The sequence below is a fragment of the Pongo pygmaeus genome, chromosome 19 (assembly GCF_028885625.2).
Source record: "Pongo pygmaeus isolate AG05252 chromosome 19, NHGRI_mPonPyg2-v2.0_pri, whole genome shotgun sequence".
NCBI classification, from domain to species: domain Eukaryota; kingdom Metazoa; phylum Chordata; class Mammalia; order Primates; family Hominidae; genus Pongo; species Pongo pygmaeus.
The window spans coordinates 44,354,536-44,376,399 of NC_072392.2; the positions used below are offsets into that span (position 1 = coordinate 44,354,536).

At 48.1% G+C, this 21,864-nt stretch overlaps 2 protein-coding genes across 7 annotated transcripts in view; one reads left to right on the forward strand and one right to left on the reverse strand.

The window, feature by feature from the left end:
- The window catches only part of SARM1 (sterile alpha and TIR motif containing 1), a 42,709-nt gene extending 23,898 nt beyond the window's left edge, over positions 1-18,811 (forward strand). For 3 of the 4 annotated variants that reach the window (XM_054458636.2, XM_063656059.1, XM_054458640.2), the window contains one exon: positions 27-2,047. In XM_054458636.2, coding sequence (XP_054314611.1) covers positions 27-156 — 130 coding nt within the window. In that variant the 3' untranslated portion in view covers positions 157-2,047. Of the gene's footprint in view, positions 1-26; positions 2,048-18,461 lie in introns of those variants that run through there. The other variant, XM_054458639.2, reaches the window with a different exon arrangement.
- Positions 2,117-10,115, reverse strand: SLC46A1 (solute carrier family 46 member 1). 3 transcript variants are annotated; one of them, XM_054458643.2, is made up of 5 exons: positions 9,771-10,115; positions 8,501-9,353; positions 6,122-6,205; positions 4,495-4,651; positions 2,117-3,593 (listed from the first exon to the last, which is right to left on the reverse strand). In XM_054458643.2, exons 1-5 carry the CDS (start codon positions 9,996-9,998, stop codon positions 3,536-3,538), a joined length of 1,380 nt encoding a protein of 459 aa, XP_054314618.1. In that variant the 5' UTR covers positions 9,999-10,115; the 3' UTR covers positions 2,117-3,535. The 3 variants fall into 3 exon arrangements, with proteins under 3 accessions (XP_054314618.1, XP_054314617.1, XP_063512130.1); XM_054458642.2 differs by lacking the exon at positions 6,122-6,205 and having other exon boundaries at positions 9,771-10,111; XM_063656060.1 differs by lacking the exon at positions 4,495-4,651 and having other exon boundaries at positions 9,771-10,095.
- Positions 18,812-21,864: the final 3,053 nt, after the last annotated feature.

The window sequence follows — 21,864 nt, forward strand, 5'->3', positions numbered from 1 at the left end:
GACCCACATGGCTCCTGTGCCCACAGGTGGTCCCACGAATACCAGGAGGCCACCATTGAGAAGATCATCCGCTTCCTGCAGGGTCGCTCCTCCCGGGACTCATCTGCAGGCTCTGACACCAGTTTGGAGGGTGCTGCACCCATGGGTCCGACCTAACCAGTCCCCAGTTCCCCAGCCCTGCTGTGACTTCCATTTCCATCGTCCTTTCTGAAGGAACAGCTCCTGAAACCGGTCTCCCTGGGCTGAGACAACCTGGGCTCTTCTTAGGAAATGGCTCTCCCTCTCCCTGTCCCCCACCCTCGTGGCCCACCTCCAACCCACTTTCCTCAATATCTGGAGAGGGAAGGGAAGTCAGGCTTGGGTGCGGGAGGTTAGAACTCCCCCAGGCCCTGCCATTGGGTTGTCTGTCTCCGTCATGGGGAGGGTCCCTGTTCAGTTCTGGAGACACTGGAGTTGGGGTGGGGGTGGTTCTGCATTTCCTTCTCCTGCTCTGATAGCAGCCAGCTTGAGGAGGATGAAGGAAGGTAGCCTCAAACAGGAATTAAGGCAATGCCCAGGCGGGCCTGGGCACTGTATTCTGAGCAAAGGCCTGGGCCCAGGAGCCAGCCAGGGATGAGTGCCATCATGGCTCTCCACTCAGACCGTGCCTGGCCCCTGCACTTACAACTTCCTGCCACTCTGTGGCCTTGCCCTGTAATCACTCAGTGCCCTTAGCTAGCCTAAGTCCCAGATCCCCTACAGCTTCCTTCGGTGTGGTATCTTTTGCCACATCCAGGGCGAGGGTTGAGGCAAACCAGCCCTCCCTCTGACTTCCTTGTCACTGCAGCCAGCTTTGCTGCACTTGCTGGTGCACAGGAGCCTCCTGTTTGGACCTGGGTCTGGGCATGGGGAGGCCGTGCCTCAAAGCCCACCCTACCCCATGCCTTGGTGCTGTGCCTCAGGCTCCTTCCTGGTCTGGCCCAGCTGGCTTCCCCAGCCCCTCAGCCATCCAGGGCTACCCACCGCTTGCTCAGGGACCAGGCAGCCCCCCATGGCAGTAAAAGCAGCCTAGACAGAACCTGCAGCTCTGTGGAAAGAGGCAAAGTCCTGAAAAGGCAAAGGGTTGTCACTTAGGGCAGCTTCTCCAACTTTAACGTGCATCCAAGTCACCTGGGAATGTTGTTAAAATCAGGAGATCTGGGGTGGGGCCTAGGACTCTGCATTTCTTACAGATTCCCAGGTGAGCTGATGCTGGTGGTTAAGGGTAGCAAATCTCTAAAGCACGAAGCCCTCACAAATCTTTGCCATTTCCCAAACACTCTGCTCCATGGTCTCCAGTCATCAGAACAACTCTACCTGGTATTATCATCCCCATTTTACAGATAATGACACTGAGGCTCAGAAAGGTTGAGGATAAGCCCAGTTTCCTGTCATTAGTGGCAGCCCCAGATCCAGACCTAGGCCTCCTGGCACCCCGTCCACTGGCAGTGGAATTGCTTTCCTGAGAATCATTCTGAGGCTGGGCTATTGCTTCTCCCTTGCTTCAAAGAATCTAGCAGCGGGGGATAGGATTTTGCAACAAAAAGCTGACCCAGAGGCCATACAGAGCAGGAATATCCCGTTGCCCCCTCCTCCACTGGGTTCAGAGGGCAACAAAGTACCCTCCAATAAACCCAGGCTCCAGGCCGTGGGGGCTGCTGAAGGCTCTTTCCCCGCAAGGGCCAGGTGTTGACACCTTAAAGCTGGCTGCGCCCCCAGCCCCACTCTTGGCTGTGCTGGCCAGGTGACTTCTAGTTCTTGACCACATCATCAGAGAGTCAAAAGGTCTCACTCCAGGTTTGGGGCTCCTTCCTTCCACTCCCCTCCCTGCCAGAGTCTGTCTTGGCCAGTGCCAGCCTCGATGCTTTGGTTTTGACCCCACCTGATCCCCCTTTCCTCATGCAGCACAAGTGCTCACCGGAGCCAGAGCCAGGGCATGGATATGACAAGCAGGGCAGCCTGGACACTGCCCTCACAGGACAGCGTCAATAACAATACAGTGTAATACAGTGTCTGAGTATCTCCAGGGGATGATTTCTGGCTCTTTGTCTCCAATCAGTCCCACTCCCTCCTGAGGTCCCCATGGGCAGTACTCAGAGAGGTTTCCTACGTTTTATTTCTGTTTGGTATACCCTCCACTGTTGTCCACTGCCCTTTGTGGCCTTCTGGTTGACCTCTGCCCGATCTTCTGTCTCTCTGGGGGAATCAGAGTCCAGCATCCAGCCCCAGCTGGAACAGCTGAAGTCACAAGCCTCCCCTAAGCCAAGGCCAGTGTGTTCAGAGGTGACTGCCACCCATACTAGGACAAACACAGCTCAGATCACCAGGTCAAGCACCTAGGCCTGGCTTCTCCTGAGACAGAGGACTCAGAAGAGGCCTTTCCTCCAAAGCCTGCTCAGACACAGGTCTGTAGGGCCAGGGTGTTCTGCTTGGCTGGGCTGCAGCTGCTACCCCTCGGTTGGGGCTGAGTCAGCCAGATCCTCCCCCCACTTCTCCCCAAGGGCCAAGAACTGCTCAGGGACATTAAAGGTCAAAAGTCCAGCCACACTCATTCATCCTTTCCCCAGGCCCATGAAGAGAGGCATCTCATGGTAGAATGTATGAGGAAGTGGGAAGTATCTCAGAGAATCAGCTAAGTTTCCTAACTTGTCCATCCAAATGTGATCACCACGATTCAACAATTTGGGGCATTGCTGATCCAGCCATTCCTAGTGGGGCTTGCTCAAGGTTGCACAGCGAGTCAGTAGAAGCCCTGGCTGGCCCCACTTGGTACCAATCCACCAGGCAGCTCAGGGCTCCTGCCCAGCCCAGCAGCTTCTGTTGTCTGACGTATGGCAGGCAGACTGGGAACAGGAAAACAGAGGGCCCCAAAGCCCAAGGCACCAGAAGGTTTGTTTCAGTTTGCTGAAGCTGGTTTATAATGATTGGCACTCTTCAGCCCAGGGAGTGGGTAAGCCATAGCCAAGGATCGATTCCCCAACCACAGCGAAGGCAGCACTCTTCCTCCAGAGATCACCAAGCCCCTCTTACCTCCCTCCCTCCTTCCCAAGGCTGGCACTAACCAGGTACCACATTCATTGTTAAGGAGTGGCTGGTGACTGCTACACGTGTTGGGAACCTGGTTGGGGCTGTGCAGTTTGGGCTGGAAGGAGAGATGCCAGCCCTTGTGCTGCCTCTGATCCCTGAGGTGTCACCTCTCTCAGGACCTCTCCTCTGGCCTGTGCGGTTATAAGTGATGGATGGCAGAAGGGGAGAACTGACTCCTGTCCCAAATAGCTCCTCTGCCACCTTTCCTGCAGTGGGCTTGTGTGGGTTATGATTCTAGATCCTAGACAGAGGCTGGGTCAGCTGTGGATGGGGTGGTGCCTTGGTCTGTCTTGACTACCTCGTCCAAAGAGAGCACTGCCCTTAGACAAGAGCTGCTGGTCCTGCTGTGGGCTGGGCTCCCAGCTGCAGATCTCCAGTTGTTTGGTGTTCACGTTGCTCCTCTTGCCCTCTGTCTTCTGGTCCAGGCAGATCAGGGGCTCTGGGGAAACTGCTGGAACTCAGGGTGAGGATCAGCCTTTTCCAGCATCCTGTGAGAGACCAGAGAGAGAGTTTGGATTTCACATGGGGAACCCTCAAGGCCTGTCTGGAGAAGTGACACAGGATTTACTGGGGTGGGCTGGTCCAGGTAGCTCTCCTGAACCTCCTCCTTCCCCAAGCTAAGAAGCTGAGAGCTGGAGGACAATATCCAGGGACATGGCTCTGGAAAATAACTTTTTTTTTTTTTTTTTAAGAGACAGGATCTTGCTCTGTTGTCCAGGCTGGAGGGCAGTGACATAATCATAGCTCACTGTACCCTTGAACTCCTGGGCTCAAGTGATCCTCCTGCCTCAGCCTCCTTAGTAGCTGGGACTACCGGTGCATACCACCATGCCTGGCTAATTTTTTAAATTTTTTATACAGACAAGGTCTTGCTGTGTTGCCCAGGCTGATCTTGAATTCCTGGGCTCAAGTGGTCCTCCTGCCTCAGCCTCCCACAGGATCGGGATTACAGGCAGGAGCCTCCATGCCTGGCCATGAAATATAATTCTTAATATCATACAGGAAAAAGTCAGCGGGTCAAGCTAGCCTGTGGCCCAGCCACAACTAGCTGACAAAGCTTCCTGGCCTTCCCTTTAACACAGTTCAGCTGCCATAGTTCCATCTATAAAATGGGAATGGAGGGAAATAGCGGAATTGGGAGAGAGAACACAGCCTTGCCAAGCAGCAATGTTAGCCTGATCCTTCCTCCACCTAGCTCGCCACCTCGCCCTTGGAAAGTGGCTCCTGGAGGATTAGGCAGCCATCTGCAAGGAGAGGGGCAACCTGGGACAAGACACCCAGAGGGTAAGGATTCCAGGAATGAAGCTGCCATTTCTGGTTGGGAGGAGAAGAGGAAACTTTTAAGAGAAAGGGCTCCATTATGAGCATGGGTTCAGTGCCCTGCATTACCCAATCAGAATGGCCGGGATGAGCAGGAGGCCAGCTCCGAGGAGGAAGGGGAACCCCTTCATAAAGTTCAGAGTGGCTGGGTAGAGTGAGTTGAAGATGCCGGAGGCCGTCAGCATGGCCAGGCTATTCACACAGGCCACAGCAGAAAAGAGAGCACCTGTGAAGAAATAAATACCATACTCTGAAGTACGAAAGGGCCATATTCCAATTCTGGCACCACCACCTCACAGCTGTGTGACCGGGAGTAGTCACTTAACCTATGTCTCCCTTTCCTCACCTGTAAATCCTGCTACATCATGTACTGTGACAAGGATTCAGTAAGGTCATATGTGGACAGTAGCTGGCACAGAGGGGCTACTAAACAAATGGCTGCTATTAAATCCACATTAAAAGTACACGTGATCTGACAGAACCCAGCACATAAAGAAAAAAAAAGTACATGTGATATTGTCTGATGAAAGCTTGATGGAAATGGCTTTTTTCTGGTTTATCTTCTTTGGAATCATCTCCTGTTTGGGATTAACTGCTGGTCTGATCAGTTCCAATATTCATAGCTGTGTCACCACTGAATAGCTTCTTATCCTTTGGGTTCCTGTTCCTCCTTCTGCTAAATAAGGATAATACCTATTTCCTAGATTGTGAGCAACATTAAGTTCACATGGAAATCACCCATCACTGGGCCTGGCCCCCTGGAAGTAGCTAGTTAGTAAGGGCTGTTCTTTTCTCGTGTTTCTCTTGACATCTCTGGGCACAGAGAAAGTGCTAGGAAAAAAAGTTTAGGTGAATGAATGAAGACACATGGATTCTGGGGACACCAGAACCCACAGTGGGTTCTGTATGGCACCAGGGTCTCTGTCATCATCAGATCCTCATTCCAGGACAGATGGAGAAAGATGAATGTTTCCAGACTGGGGCATAAAGACCCAGAGGCTGGAGAAGCTGTTCTTTATAGATACACCAGGAGAACCCACAGTTTACAAAATGTGCAACAACCCAACAGAAGTTGAGATTAAATTCTGTCACATCTAGAGGGGCCTGTGATGCCATCAAAAGCAAACCACCCACATCACAGATGAAGAAACAGGCCTGTGGCAGGGCTCGGACTAAAACCCAGATCCTGAGACCAGCTGCTTTTAAACACAGACGTGGGTTTGCATCCTAGCTCCACCATTTACTGAGTAACCTTGGGTGAGCCAATGTAACCCCCTGGGCCTCTGTTTCTTCATCTGTCAACTGTGGAAAATGAAACCCATGTCACAAGGTTGTTCACTTCTGGGCTTGTACATGCTGACCCCAGAGAAACAGGAAACTCTGGCATCATCACACCCATCTTACAGGCGGAAAAGCTGAGGTCTGCAGAGGGTAAATCCTCTGCTCTGGTTATCCAGAAAGAACATAATTGTGCTCTGCTGACTGCAAATCCCAACTCTGCGGTTTGAAAATCCAAGGCAGCATGATCCTCTGCCCATTGTGGGCAATTTCACCGAAATGTGTTTGTCTTGGCCACTTACTTCTCCAGGGTGAGAGGGGGGAAGGCAAGCTGTTCCCCCAGCCATGGCTGCCCATCAGCCCATTTCCGGCAGCACTGGACATGAGGAACCAGACACAGGTGGGTTCTGACACTCACCCTGCTCTGTCTCTCTCACCAGCTTGGAGAGTTTAGCCCGGATGACAGGTGTGATGACTAATGACAGGAAGAGCAACCCATATCCTGTGGAGAAACAAACACTCATCAGGAAAATGGGGCTGGGGAGAGGGGCGTCCAAGGGAAAGGCAGCAGAGCTCCTATCCATACCCCATGTGGGGCTTAGGTTAGACCCAGGAAGAACTTGCTTGATGGTGAGGGTGGGAAGACAGTAATCAAGGAGGAATGGAGACTGCCCTTGTCTGGGCTTGGCCACCTGCTAGCTCTCATGAATGAATGCTAATTCCCATTGATTGCTTTCTTGTCTAAACCTCTTGTGGTCACAGTAGGCATCACCCACCCACTTGGCACTTAGTAGGGATATGGCAGGGCACAGAAAACAAGCATGGGCTTTGGAGTCAGCCCTGAGTTCAAAACCTGATGCCATTACATATTATCTGTGTGACCTGGGGTACTTAACCTCTCTGAGCCTGACCCCCTGTATGAGGAAGATAATAAGGCCTTCATCACAGGATGGTTCTGAGGCATAGGAGGCTGAATAATGGTGCCCAATGGCATCAGATTCATAGCCCTGGAACCTGTAAATACTACCTTATTTGGAAAATGAGTCTATGCACGTGTGCAGTTAAGCCTCCTGAGAGAGCGGGGTTATCCTGGATTAGCAGGTTGGGCCCTAAATGCCGTCACACATATCTTTATAAGAGGAAAGCAGATGGAGATTTGGCACCGACAGAATGGAGAAGGCACAAAGAGGAGGAGAGGCAATGTGAGCACAGAGGCAGAGACTGGTGATGGCTGCCCCAAGCCAAGGAATGCCAGCAGCCCCAGAAGCTGGAAGAAATGAGAAACACGTTCTGTCCTGGAGCCTTGCAAGGGAGCACTGCCTGCTGACTCCTTCCATTCAGCCCAGTGGTACTGACTTTGGACTTCTGGCCTCCAGAACTGTGAGAGAATATGTTTCTGTTGTGTTAAGCCCCCAAGTTTGTGGTATTTCATTACAGCAATCTCAGGGAACCAATACATGAGGTAAAAAGGTAACATCTATGAAGAGTATGGCATAGGGACACAGCAAATGTGAGTTCCTTTTCTCTTTGCATTCAGTTACTTACAGGCTTCCTGTTTTCTTCATAACCATTTCTCTCCCTGTGCGACTGTTGACTCCTCAGCAAAACTGCAAACTCCTACAGGACAGTGGATCCTCCAAAGAAGGTATACGATGAGGCATCCAGGGACCCTAGCAGTGTCAGGCCCCTCAAATCCCACTCTGTTGAGACCTCCCCCCGACCCAGAGCAATGACAGCATCTTTATCATCTCTGCATCCCCCAGGGCCATCAGCAGGAGTGAAATGCTCCCTTCTGCTTAATTGTCAGACAAGCAGTTGAGTTAAGAAATCTGTGATTATTGTATTGTTGGCTATACACAGCACATTTTAGGGCTCTATCAAAATAAATCTGTCCCTTTAAAAAAAGTTAACTAAAGCCGGGCACGGTGGCTCATGCCTGTAATCCCAACACTTTGGGAGGCTGAGGCAGGCGGATCCTTGAGCTCAGGAGTTAGAGACCAGGACTGGGCAAAATGGTGAGGACCCCATCTCTATAAAAAAGACAAAAATTAGCAAGGTGTGGTAATGTGCACCAGTGGTCCCAGCTGCTAGAGAGGCCAAAGTGGGAGGAACACTTGGGCCCGGGGGATGAGGCCGCAGTGAGCCATGATCGTGCCACTGCACTCTAGCCTGGATGACAAAGCGAGACCCTGTCTCTAAATACATCAATCGAATAAAAATTTTAAAAAGTTAACTTCCTCATTTACTGGCCTGTTGACCCTCTCCCACCAAAAAAAGAAGGAGAGGAAGTGAGGAGGGAGAGGAGAAGGAGGAAGAGAAGAGGAACTGAAGCAGGAATTTCATATCTGTGGTCCGAGAAGACTGGTTTTTAAAAAACCCAAAGAAGCTGACTAAGGGTATTTGAGGTAGGTCCTGTGATTCTTATCAGAGAAGTGAGTACCAAGGCATTAATGGCATGGACTTTGTTTAAGAACATATGAATAGGCAGTGGGAGGCCAAGGGGTAAAGCAATTAGTGTATGAGCCACACTTTTGTCTTTTGCTCTATATTACTAACAATATTAATGGTTGATAACAGTGGGTTAATTACTTTAGCTACTGAAGGTCTATATTTTCCATGTATCAAAGATGGCATTTTTGAGGGATTTCTTAGTTGTCTGTTCTCCAGTGCAGGCTGGGGGCATAACTATGTTTCCAAAGACACAGGAATGAACCACATCTGGGGGCAGTGAGTGGCTGGCCCCCAGTTCTTACCCAGTGCCTCTGGGACAAGCTGTCCCTGAGCCCACACACTTTACCTGTGAACATGAGAGGCGTGATGGTGGCAAAGGCAAAGACCACCATCCCCAGGATGTTGAAGGCCAGGCCGATCTCAGCCACCCAGGCATCGGCCAGGCAGTACTGCAGGAGCTTCAGGGCCAGCAGGCTGGTGAGGTAGGGGAGATGCTGAGCTGCAGAACCATAGCCAATTAGTTTGGAGTCCCAGCAGAGCGGTGTGCTTAGTTCATACAGGGTTAAGATGTCCTGGGCCCCAAAGTGCACAGTGATCACCACAAAGATGGCCAGTGAGTAGAGGGCTAAATGTTTCCTGGACTTCTCTGGGGCCGGAGCCACATAGAGCTGGACAATGGATCGGTGGTGACGGAACGTGAAGAGCCGGGTGGACTTTGGCTCCTTTAAGGTCTCACCAAAGCAGAAAGCTGCATAGAGAGTCATGGCTATCAGCAAGGCCAAGGCCAGCCAGAACGGGTTGGCATAACCCTGGGCCCGCAGCCAGTGGCCCCCAAGGAGGCTTGCCAGCATCCCAGCCACCCCGATGCTGGCTTCCAGCAGGGCCATCCGGAAGGTGCGGCTGCGGCTGGAGCTGACATCTGCCACGGACGCAAAGCTAGCAGCCAGAAGGCCACCGAAGTCGCCGAGGAGGGCACAAAGGATGCGACCCAGCACGAGGTAGCCGACGTGGAGCTGCAGCTGCACCACAAAAACGGACACTAGGGCCTGGAGCAGCAGGCCCAGCGAGGCCAGCACTAGCAGCGGGCGGCGGCCCACACCGTCGCTCCAAGTTCCCAGCAGGGTGGACGAGAAGAGCCCCACCAGGAAGCCGCCCACGTTCATGTAGAGGGTCCAGTGGGAGGTAAGGGTCTCCACTTCCTGTAGGGGCACAATGACCAGGGTGCGGTTCCTCACTCTGGGTTGCCCAATCCCCAAATCCTCGCCATCCCGGGAGCTACAGGGATGAGGACTTTCTTTGGAGCCCTAAACCTCAGAGAATCTTAGCACAACTTTCAAAATCTGCCAGTGGAGAGGGGGAAGGACATGGACCAAGGCCCCATTCCCTTTCCTTTCCCCCCCTTTTGTTAACCTGCAAGGCCAGACTTTGGCTCAACTTTTCGCATCCCACACGCTGAGGTTCTCGGTCAGGGCCCTTTGCTCTGGTCCCGCCCACCATCCAAAATGCACCCTCCCTCCAGTTACCCGCCACTATCATTACGCGGGCCCCGCCCCTCCGCTACCCCCACGCTCCAGCCCTGGGCCCTCCACCTGCCAGGCTCCTCGGCGCCCCGCTACCTGCATGGTGGGGTCCGCGCTGCGGTTGCTGCAGCCCCCCCTTTGGCGGGTGCCATTGTAGCCGAGGTCGGCGCTGAAGCGGTGCCACAGATACTGCGTGGTGAGCGGGCCCTGCAGGACCAAGGCAAAGTTGGCCAGGAAGACCAGCGGTTCTACCGGGCCCCGGCACAGCACGGCAGCCGCGGGACGGGCGCGGTGCTTTTCAGGGGGGCTCGCGCTCCCCTCCATGTGTGTGTGCGGAGGGGCTGTCGCCAGGCGGGCTTCGGATAGCGCGCGCGACTCGCTGCCTAGGACCAGCGACGCGAGGCGCGGGGCTTGCGCTGTCTGCGCCTGCGCCCGGCGTCCCTCCTTAAATGTCCGGCGGGGAGGGGCCTGTGACCTGAGGCCACCGGACTCTCGCCGCGGGTGCACCTGGCTGGGCGTGGGCCGGCGAGGGACCCGGCACCCCCAGCCCGCGGGATGACCTCACCTGTAAAGTCCTTTAGAAATGCTTCCTTGTACTACAGATATATACAAATCAATGTGAACAATAGCTGCTACCACAATTTAAGAGGCTGAACAGTGGCAAAAAACTTAGCAAACTGATGTACGCATTCACATTTGCCTTATTTTTATGGCACATTCTTTGTTCCCAGCCACCCAACCAGCATAATTTGTAGCTTTATATTAGTTAATATAAGTTAGGATTTCAGAAGGTGATGGGAGACCTGGGGGAGACTGCTTGTTTTGAAGTTTAAAGCAGTACATTAACAAATGTAAGTGACAGCATAGAGAAATGTATATAGGGTTAACATGCAGAGGTTTGTATTTAGGCTTTCCTGTAAGTTTAAATACTATTGTTTAAAACAAATATTCAGATAAGAATAACACTTTAAAACCATTCAAGGACTGGGCATCGTGACTCATGCCTGTAATCCTAGCACTTTGGGAGGCTGAAGCAGAGGAATCAGTTGAGCTCAGGAGTTTAAAACCAACGTGGGCAACATGGCGAAAACCCATATCTACAAAAAATTAGCCAAGAGTGGTGGCATGCACCTATAGGCCCAGCTACTCGGAAGGCTGAGATAGGAGGATCACCTGAGCCCACGGAGTTCAAGGTTGCAGTGAGCCATGATCATGCCACTGCATTCTGTGGGGGAAAGAAATAGAGATCAGACTGTTACTGTGTCTATGTAGAAAGAGGAAGACATAAGAAACTCCATTTTGATCTGTACTAAGAAAAATTCTGCTGCCTTGTGTTGTGGGAAGTCAGGGACCCCACATGGGGGGACCAGCTGAAGCCATGACAGAAGAACGTGGACTGTGAAGATTTTATCGCCATTTATTAGTTCCCCAAATTAATACTTTTGTAATTTCTTATGCCTGTCTTTACTGCAATCTCTAAACATAAATTGTAAAGATTTCATGGACACTTATCACTTCCCCAGTCAATACCCTTGTGATTTCCTATGGCTGTCTTTACTTTATTTTTTTATTTTTTATTTATTTATTTTTTTTGAGAGGGAGTCTCACTCTGTCGCCCAGGCTGGAGTGCAGTGGCACAATCTCTGCTCACTGCAAGCTCCGCCTCCCGGGTTCAGGCCATTCTCTTGCCTCAGCCTCCTGAGTAGCTGGGACTACAGGCGCCTGCCACCATGCCCAGCTAATTTTTTGTATTTTTAGTAGAGATGGGGTTTCACCGTGTTCACCAGGATGGTCTCGATCTCCTGACCTCGTGATCCGCCCACCTCGGCCTCCGAAAGTGCTGGGATTACAGGCATGAGCCACCACGCCCCGCCAACCTGTCTTTAATCTCTTAATCCTGTCAGTCGAGGAGGATGTATGTCGCCTCAGGACCCTGTAATAATTGCATTAACTGCACAAATTGTAGAGCATGTGTGTTTAAACAATATGAAATCTGGGCACCTTGAAAAAAGAACAAGATAACAGCAATGTTTAGGAAACAAGAGAGATAACCTTAAACTCTGACTGCCGGTGAGCCGGGCAGAACAGAGCCATATTTCTCTTCTTTCAAAAGCAATAGGAGAAATATTGCTGAATTCTTTTTCTCAGCATGGAACGTCCCTGAGGAAGAGAATACGCGCCTGGAGGTATAGGCTTATAAACAGCTCCCCCAGGTGCGCCTGTCTCTTATGGTCGAAACTGCAGAGATGAAATATACTCCAGTCTCCCATGGCGCTCCCAGGCTTATTAGGAAGAGGAAATTCCTGCCTAATAAATTTTGGTCAGACCGCTTGATCTCAAAACCCTGTCTCCTGATAAGATGTTATCAATGACAGTAGTGCCCGAAACTTCATTAGCAATTTTAATTTTGCCTTGGTCCTGTGGTCCTGTGATCTTGCCCTGCCTCCACTTGCCTTGTGATATTCTATTACCCTGTTAAGTACTTGATGTCTGTCACCCACACCTATTCACACACTCCCTCCCCTTTTGAAAATCCCTAATAAAAACTTGCTGGTTTTTGTGGCTTGTGGGGCATCACAGATCCTACCAACGTGTGATGTCTCCCCCGGACGCCCAGCTTTAAAATTTCTCTTTTATACTCTGTCCCTTTATTTCTTAAGCCGGCCAACGCTTAGGAAAAATAGAAAAGAACCTACGTGATTATCGGGGCAGGTCCCCCGAAAGCCTTGAGATGCTGTTAATCTGTAACCCTAGCCTCAACCCTGTGCTCGCAGAAACATGTGCTGTATTGACTCAAGGTTTAATGGATTTAGGGCTGTGCAGGATGTGCCTTGGTAAAAATCTGTTTGCAGGCAGTGTGCTTGATAAAAGTCATCACCATTCTCCAGTCTTGAGTACCCAGGGACACAATGCACTGCAGAAGGCCGCAGGGACCTCTGCCCAAGAAAGCCTGGGTATTGTCCAAGGTTTCCCCCTCACTGAGACAGCCTGAGATATGGCTTCGTGGGAAGGGAAAGACCTGACCGTCCCCCAGCCCGACACCCGTAAAGGATCTGTGCTGAGGAGGATTAGTGAAAAAGGAAGGCCTCTTTGCAGTTGAGATAAGAGGAAGGCATCTGTCTCCTGCTCATCCCTGGGAATGGAATGTTTCGGTGTAAAACCCGATCGTACATTCTATTTACTGAGATAGGAGAAAACCGCCTTATGGCTGGAGGTGAGACATGCTGGCAGCAATACTGCTCTTTATTGCATTGAGATGTTTGCATGAAGTCAAACGTAAATCTGGCCTATTTGCACATCGAGGCACAGCACCTTTCCTTAAACTTGTTTATGACACAGAGTCCTTTGCTCACATGTTTTTCTGCTGACCCTCTACCCACCATTACCCTATAGTCCTGCCACATCCCCCTCGCTGAGATGGTAGAGATAGTGATCAATAAATACTGAGGGAACTCAGAGACCAGTGCCGGTGCAGGCCCTTGCTTGCTGAGCGCTGGTCCCCTGGGCCCACTTTTATTCCTCTATACTTTGTCTCTGTATGTTACTTCTTTTCTCAGTCTCTCATCTCCACCTTGCGAGAAATACCCACAGGTGTCGAGGGGCAGACCCCCTTCAGCATTCCAGCGCCACTGCATTCCATCCTGGGCAGCAGACTGAGACTGTCTCAAAAACAAAAACAAAAAAAAAGACAGCTGGGTGCAGTGGCTCGTGCCTGTAATCCCAGCACTTTATAATGTTAACTGTAATTTTTTGGCAGGTTTTTTTTTTTTTAGTCAAATCGAGGAAATTCTCCCCATATACCTTTCATACTTTTTTTTTTTTTTTGAGATGAAGTCTTACTCTGTCGCCCAGGCTAGAGTGCAGTGGCACAATCTCAGCTCACAGCAACTTCTGCCACCCAGGTTCAAGCAATTCTCCTGCCTCAGCCTCCCAAGTAGCTGGGATTACAGGTGCCTGCCACTGCGCCTGGCTAACTTTTTTTTTTTTTTTTTTTTTTTTGAGATGGACACTCTGTAGCCCAGGCTGGAGTGCAGTGGTGCAATCTCCGGCTCACTGCAAGCTCTGCCTCCCGGGTGGGTTCACACCATTCTTCTGCCTCAGCCTCCCGAGTAGCTGGGACTACAGGCACCCGCCACCAAGCCCGGCTAATTTTTTTTTTTTTTTTTTTTTTTTGTATTTTCAGTAGAGACGGGGTTTCACTGTGTTAGCCAGGATGGTCTCGATCTCCTGACCTCATGATCTCCCGCCTTGGCCTCCCAAAGTGCTGGGATTACAGGCGTGAGCCACCGCACCCAGCCACGCCTGGTTAACTTTTGTAGTTTTAGTAGAGATGGGGTTTTACCATCTTGGCCAGGCTGGTCTTGAACTCCTGACCTCGTGATCCACCCCACCCCCCCCCTTGGCCTCCCAAAGTGCTAGGATTACAGGTGTGAGCCACCTCGCCTGGCCCCCATATACCTATTTTACCTGAATTTTATTATGAGTTGGTGTTGAATTTTGTCAAATACTTTTTTTCTGATATTAATTGACATGATTTTTTTTCTTTTAGCCTTTTAATTTTCAAATACCAAATCAGCTATGTATCCTTGGAATAAATCCCACTTTGTCATGTTGTGTAATTCTCATATATTGATTAATTCTATTTGCTAATATTTTGTTAAGGATTTTGCATCTTTATTTATGACGGGTATTCTTTGGCAGTTTTCGCCTTTTTTGTGTGTGCTTCCTTTGGTTTTGGTGTCAGAGTAAATACTAACTTCTTAAAATGATTAAGCAATGTTCTTTTCTATTTTCTGAAAGTTTGGGTAGGATTGATGTTAATTATTATTATTATTATTATTTTTGAGACGGAGTCTTGCTGTGTCACCCCCGCTGGAGTGCAGTGGCATGATCTCGGCTCACTGCAACCTCTGCCTCCCGGGTTCAAGTGATTCTCCTGCCTCAGTCTCCCTAGTAGCTGGCATTATAGGTGCATGCCAGCATGTCCAGCTAATTTTTGTATTTTTAGTAGAGACAGGTTTTCACCATGTTGGCCAGGATGGTCTTGATCTATTGACCTTGTGATCCACCAGCCTCGGCCTCCCAAAGTGCTGGAATCACAGGTGTGAGCCACCTTGCCTGGCGGTGTTAATTATTTTTTAACTGGTAGAATTGTCTAGTGAGATCATTTGAGTCTGGAGACTTCTTGTTTGTGAATTTTTTAATTACAAATTTAATTTTCTTAATAGCCATAAGGCTGTTCTTATTATCCATTTCATATTGGATGAATTGTGGTAGATTGTTTTCATTTTTTTGAGGAATTGGTCCATTTCATCTAAGTTGTTTAATTTATGTAGAACTAGTTTTAGTATTTCCTTACTATCTTTTTAATGTGTATAGAATATATATCCCCCATTTATTTCTTTCTTTCTTTTTTTTTTTTTTTTTTTTTTGAGACAGTCTCACTCTGTCGCCCAGGCTGCAGTGTAGTGGCACAAACTCGGCTCACTGCAACCTCCGCCTCCTGAGTTAAAGCGATTCTCCTGCCTCAGCTTCTCCCAAGTACCTGGGATTACAGGCACCCACCACCATGCCCAGCTAATTTTTTTATTTTTAGTAGAGATGAGGTTTCACCATATTGGTCAGGCTGGTCTCAAACTCTTGACCTCAGGTGATCCACCATCCTTGGCCTCCCAAAGTGCTGGGATTACAGGTGTGAGCCACCGCACCCAGCCAATTTAAAAATCTTTAAGGAAACACATCAAAATGTAACTAGAGGTTGTTTCTAGGTAATGGGACCATGGGAATTTCTATTTCTTCTTTGGCATATTTATATTTTCCACTTTTTCTGTAATGAACATCTATCATTAAAACAGGTAAGATGTTGAGTTTTAGCAAGATAAAATATGCAAATAGAAAAGAAATAAAAGAAATATACCCAATGTCAACAGCAGTTGCTACTAGATGATGGCATCATATGAGATTTTCATTTTCAACTTTCTTATTATTTTTTTTTTTTGTCTCATTCTGGCGCCCAGGCTTCTGGAGTGCAATGGCACAATCTCAGCTCACTGCAACCTCCACCTCCTGGGTTCAAGCGATTCTCCTGCCTCAGCCCCCCAAGTAGCTGGGACTACAGGTGTGCACCACCATGCCAGGCTGTTTTGCATTTTTAGTAGAGACAGGGTTTTGCCATGTTGACCAGGCTTGTCTGAAACTCCTGGTCTCAAGTGATCTGCCTGCCTTGGCCTCCCAAAGTGCTGGAATTACAGGGGTAAGCCACCTTGCCTGGCAGATTTTCATGTTTAGCTTCGATGTTTTCTGAATTTTCCACAAAAAGCATATATTAGAATTATACTGGTAATATCACATATCACCCCATATTAGATGAATGGGAAGAGGAAGATAAGTGGTTACATAGTCAGGAGAAGGGTCACGTCAATAAACTAAAACTAAAAACTTCTGTGTTATCATCAACAGCTATAGAGTCTTTCTTTCAAAGATATCTAATTGTCAGCTGGGCGCAGTGGCTCACGCCTGTAATTCCAGAACTTTGGGAGGCTGTGGTAGGCGGATCGCTTGAGGCTCAGAGTTTCAGACCAGCCTGGCTAACATGGCGAAAACCCAAATCTACTAAAAAATACAAAAATTAGCCAGGCGTGGTGGTGGACACATGTAGGCTCAGCTACTGGGGAGACTGAGGCATGAGAATCGCTTGAACCTGGGAGCCAAGATTGTGCCATTACACTCCAGCCTGGGTGACAGAGTGAGACCCTGTCTCAAAAGAAAAGAAAAGAAAACTCAGGGGACCCTAACAGCTAGCTGCCTTAACATAGCTGATAAGCTATCAAGTTCAGGTCAATTAAATTTGTTCCATGTGGTTCTGCAGGAAGTAGCCAGGACCAGTGTGGTGGGGCTGCAATTGGAATTACATTGAGACAGACCTTGAGATAGGAGGAAGGATTTTTGAGTAGTCTGAAATGGCAGAAGATACATTGGTCTTGAACCTGCTCTTCAAAGTGTGATGCAGAATTGCAGCCTGGCTTCAGAGGAAGCCTATTAGACAAGTACTGGGTCTCAGCCCACAGCTCAGACCTACTGAACCAGTGCCTGCAGTTTAAAAAGACACCCAGGGCCAGGCGTGGTGGCTCATGCCTGTAATCCCAGCATTTTGGGAGGCTAAGGCAGGCAGATCACTTGAGGTCAGGAGTTTGAGACCAGCCTGCCAACATGGTGAAACCTTGTCTCTACTAAAAATACAAAAATTAGCCAGACATGGTGGCAGGCACCTGTAATCCCAGCTACTAGGGAGGCTGAGGCAGGAAAATCGCTTGAACCCAGGAAGGCAGAGGTTGCAGTGAGCTGAGATCGTGTCATTGCACTCCAGCCTGGTTGACAAGAGCAAGACTCTGTCTAAAATAAATAAATAAATAAATAAATAAATAAATAAATAAATAAATAAATATATTTTAGATAATTTTTGTGCCTATTCTGCTTATGTAGATAAAAAAAAATTGAGACATGATCTCACTGTGTCACCCAGGCTGACATACCATACTGAATTCTCATATTACTTCCAGTAAAATCTTAGTTGATTCTCTTAGGCTTCTTAGGCTGTCTAACATTTATCATTTCATATGCAAATAATGATAGTTTTGTCTCTTCCTTTTCGATACTTATACTGTTTCCTTCCTTTCCTTTCCCTTTTTTTCCTTTCCTTTCTTTGCTTTTCTTTCTCAGGGCCTTGTTGTCACCCGGGCTGGGGAGTAATGGTGTGATCTAGCTCACTGTAACCTCAAACTCCTGGGCTTAAGGGATCCTCCTGCCTCAGCTTCCTGAGTGGCTGGGACTACAGGCAAGCAGCTAATTTAAAAAATTTTTTTTGTAGAGATAAGGTCTCGCTATGTTTTCCAGGCTGGTTTTCATGCCACTTTAGAGGAAGGACTCAGGTTTCCTTTATTTCCTACTTTTAAGAGTTTTTTTTATTATTATTATTAGGAATTGTCTGTTGAATGTTAGCTAAAACAGTCAATTAAATGTATTAAGTGCCAGCTGCATGCAAGACCCTAAGTTAGATACAGTCAGCCCTCTTCATCAGCAGGTCCACATCTTCAGATTCAACTAGATGAGGCTGAATATTTGAAAAAAGAAACAATAAAAATACAAATAGAAAGTACAGTATAATGACTGTCACCATTGTACAATATCTATACATTTTATTAGTGATGACTTAAAGTACATGGGGCCAGGCATGGTGGCTCACACTTGTAATCCCAACACTTTGGGAGGCCGACCTGGGCAGCATAGTGAGATCTTGTCTTTACTAAAAATAAAAATAAAAAATTAGCCAGTGTGGTGGTATGCATCTGCAGTCCCAGCTACTCAACAGGCTGAGGTGGGCAGATCACTGGAGCCCAGGAGGTTGAGGCTGCAGTGAGCTGTGATTGTGACATTGCACTCCAGCCTGAGCAACAGAGGGTGATCCTGTCTCTAAGCAAGTAAATAAAGTATATGGGGGGGATGTGTGTTAGTTATATGCAAATACTGCACCATTATATGTAAGGGATTGAGCATCCACAGATTCTGGTATGGTGTGGGGGCGGTATCCTGGAACCAGTCCCCCTCAAGATAGCAAGGATGACTGAACTGTGGAAGAATCAACACTGTTAAATAGCATACAATTCCTGTCTTCAAAAAAGTTATCTCATCGGGTAGATGAGACTTATAATGAATAAAAGGAATGAATACAGATTTGGAGCTAATGGTTGTTGTGATGGATAATCTTAATTGCGTTTTCTTCCAAAACAGATTCATTCTCATAGAAGGGCATCAGAGGAAGATAAAGAAGGATCCTCAATGTCAGACATCTGAGCCCAAGCTAAGCCATCATAACCCCTGTGACGTGCACATATACATGCCCCACTCCAACTAATCAATCGACCTTGTGGCATTCCTCCCCTGGACAATGAGTCTCATGAACTCCCAACCCTGCACCTTGTGACCCCTCCCCTGCCCACAAGAGATAACCACCTTTAACTGTAATTTTCCACTACCTACCAAATCCTATAAAGCTGCCCAACCCCTATCTCCCTTTGCTGACTCTCTTTGTGGGCTCAGCCCACTTGCACCCAAGTGAAATAAACAGCCTTGTTGCTCTCACAAAGCCTGTTGGTGGACTCTTTTCACGTGGACGCACATAACAGTTGGGAGTTCGAGACCAGCCTGACCAACGTGGTGAAACCCTGTCTCTACTAAAAATACAAAATTAGCCGGGCGTGGTAGCGCAGGCCTGTCATCCCAGCTACTTGGGAGGCTGAGGCAGGAGAATTGCTTGAACCCAGGAGGCAGAGGTTGCAGTGAGCCAAGATCGCGCCATTGCACTCCAGCCTGGGCAACAGAGTGGGATGACCCTGCCTCAAAAACAAACAAACAAACACAAAAGCAAAACAAAAAAATGGTCAGGCGCAGTGGCACCCAGGCCTGTAATCCCAGCAGTTTGGGAGGCCAAGGTGGGTGGACTGCTTGAGCTCAGGAGTTTGAGACCAGCCTGGGCAACATAGTGAGACCCCCTTCTCTACAAAAACTAGCTGGGTGTGGTGGCACGTGCCTGTAATCCCAGCTACTTGGGGAGCTGAGGTGAGAGGATTGCTTGAGCCCAGTAGGCAGAAGTTGCTGTGAGCTGAGATCACACCACTGCATTCCAGTCTGGGCAACAGAGCAAAACCTTGTCTCAAAAAAAAAAAAAAAGAAAGAAAGAAAGAAATTGGTAATCAAGATATCCTCCACAACCCTCAAATTCTCTGGTCCTGATAATTCCATAGGTAAGTTTCACCAAACTTGGAAGGAATAAAACCTCATGTCTTGTGCAAGTTGTTCCAGAAAATAAAAATAGAAAGTTACCAAAATCATTCTGTGGAGCAGGTATAAACTTGATTCCAAAGTCATATAAAACAGGAAAAGCAAATAAAATTAGGCTCATTTTACTTATCAACAAAGATGGGAAAATTCTAAATAAAATATTAGTAAATCAAATAGAAAAGAGGACAAAAGTCAGGCCCATCAAAATAATTTGACATTAGAAAATTAATCAATATAAAAGCAAAACATACAGTTATCTCAGTAAATGCAGAAAAAGCATTTGGCAAAGGTAAACAGCTCTTTATGGTTAAAAAACTATCAGAAAGTTAGGAACAGAATACCCTTAACTTGACATCTACTAAAAACCTACAGAAAGACATTATGGTTAGCTGAGAAATTTCAGACTCATTTTGCTTTGAATTGGGAAAAAAAGGCAAAGATAGCCATTGTCAAAGCTACATTTAATTATAGTATTGGAAGTCTTTGCCATCATTATAAGGCAAGAAAAGTAGAGTTATAAGGTTTATTAGGGAAGCAAAAAATTTATGAATCAGAAAGTTCACCAACATTGCTGTGTAAATGATCACTTAAAAAATTAATAGCCAGGCATGGTGGTTCACGCCTGTAATCCCAGCACTTTGGGAGGCTGAGGCGGGCAGATCACAAGATCCAGATATTGAGACCATCCTGGCCAACATGGTGAAACCCCGTCTCTACTAAAAATACAAAAATTAGCTGGGCGTGGTGGCACATGCCTGTAGTCCCAGCTACTTGGGAGGCTGAGGCAGGAGAAGTGCTTGAACCTGGGAGGCAGAGGTTGCAATGAGCTGAGATTGTGCCACTGCACTCCAGCCTGGGCAACAGAGCAAGACTCCATCTAAAAAAAAACAAAAAAAATTAATGGTCAGGGGTCTCTAGAGAAACAATCACTAGGGTGCATTCATTCATTCATAAGGAATAAAAAAGGATTTATTAGAAGGAATTGGCTTATGCGATTATGGAGGCTGGCAAATCCAAATCAGCCCAAGTCTGAGTCGATGTCTCAGTTTAAGTCTGAAGTCAGGAAGCTACTGTAGAACCAGGAAGAGCCAATGACTCATTTCAAAGGCCATCAGGCGGAGAATTCTCCTACTTGGGGGATGGTCAGCCTTTTGTTCTGATCAGGCCTTCAACTTATTGGATGAGGCCCACCCACATTATGGAGGGCAATCTGCTTGACTCAGTTTACCAGTTTAAATGTTATGCTCACCCAAAAACACCCTCACAGAAACACCCAGAATAATGTGTGACCAAATACCTGGGCACCCCATGGCCCAGTCAAGTTGACACATAAATCTAACCAATACAGTGTTCCTCCTCACTAAGGTAAAATATTAAAAACTATCTCCAGTGAATCATGCCTCTCCAGATCCATCCCTTTGCAATGTGCCTTTGCTCTGCTGCCCACCACCAGGCCCTCAAACATGTGAATGAAGCCATCTTGAAGCCTCTAAGACAGTCCAGTCATCCCACTGATGTCATGTGAAGCACTTTCTGCAGAGAGCTGCCTGAAACTCTGATCCCCCCAGAATCATGAGTAATAACATGGTTGTGGTTTTTTTTTGAGATGGAGGCTTGCTCTGTCTGTAGCCCAGGCTGGAGTGTAGTGGCCTAATCTTGGCTCACTGCAACCTTCAACTTCATTCAAGCGATTCTCCTGCCTCAGCCTCCCGAGCAGCTGGGATTACAGGCGCCCACCACCACGCCTGGCTCATTTTTTTGTATTTTTAGTAGAGATGGGATTTCACCATGTTGGCCAGGGTGTTCTCGAACTCCTGACCTCAGGTGATCTGCCCGCCTTGGCCTCCCAAAGTGCTGGGATTACAGGTGTGAGCCACTGTGCCTGGCCCGGTTGTGTTTATTCACTGAGTTTAGGGAGTGGTTTATTATGCAGCCATACATAAGTGATGTAACTGATACTACTGAATCAATAAGTAATGACAAAATGTGAATTAAGATATGACACAATAGCACCAGAAATTATTGTGTAAACTGGAATTAACCTAACACAAATGCACAAAATCCTTATGAGGAAAAATATAAAACTCTTTCAAAGGATGCTTTAAAAGACTCAGATAAAAGACATGCCTTTTTTTTTTTTTTTTCTTTTTTTTGAGACAGGGTCTCACTGCATCTCCCAAGCTGGAGTACAAGTGGCACGATCTCTGCTCACTGCAACCTCTGCCACCAGGCTTAAGAGATCCTCCCACCTCAGGCTCCCAAGTAGCAGGGACCACAGGTGCACACGACCACACCAGGCTAATTTTTTTGTACTTTTGGCAGTGATGGGGTTTTGCCATGTTGCCCAGGCTGG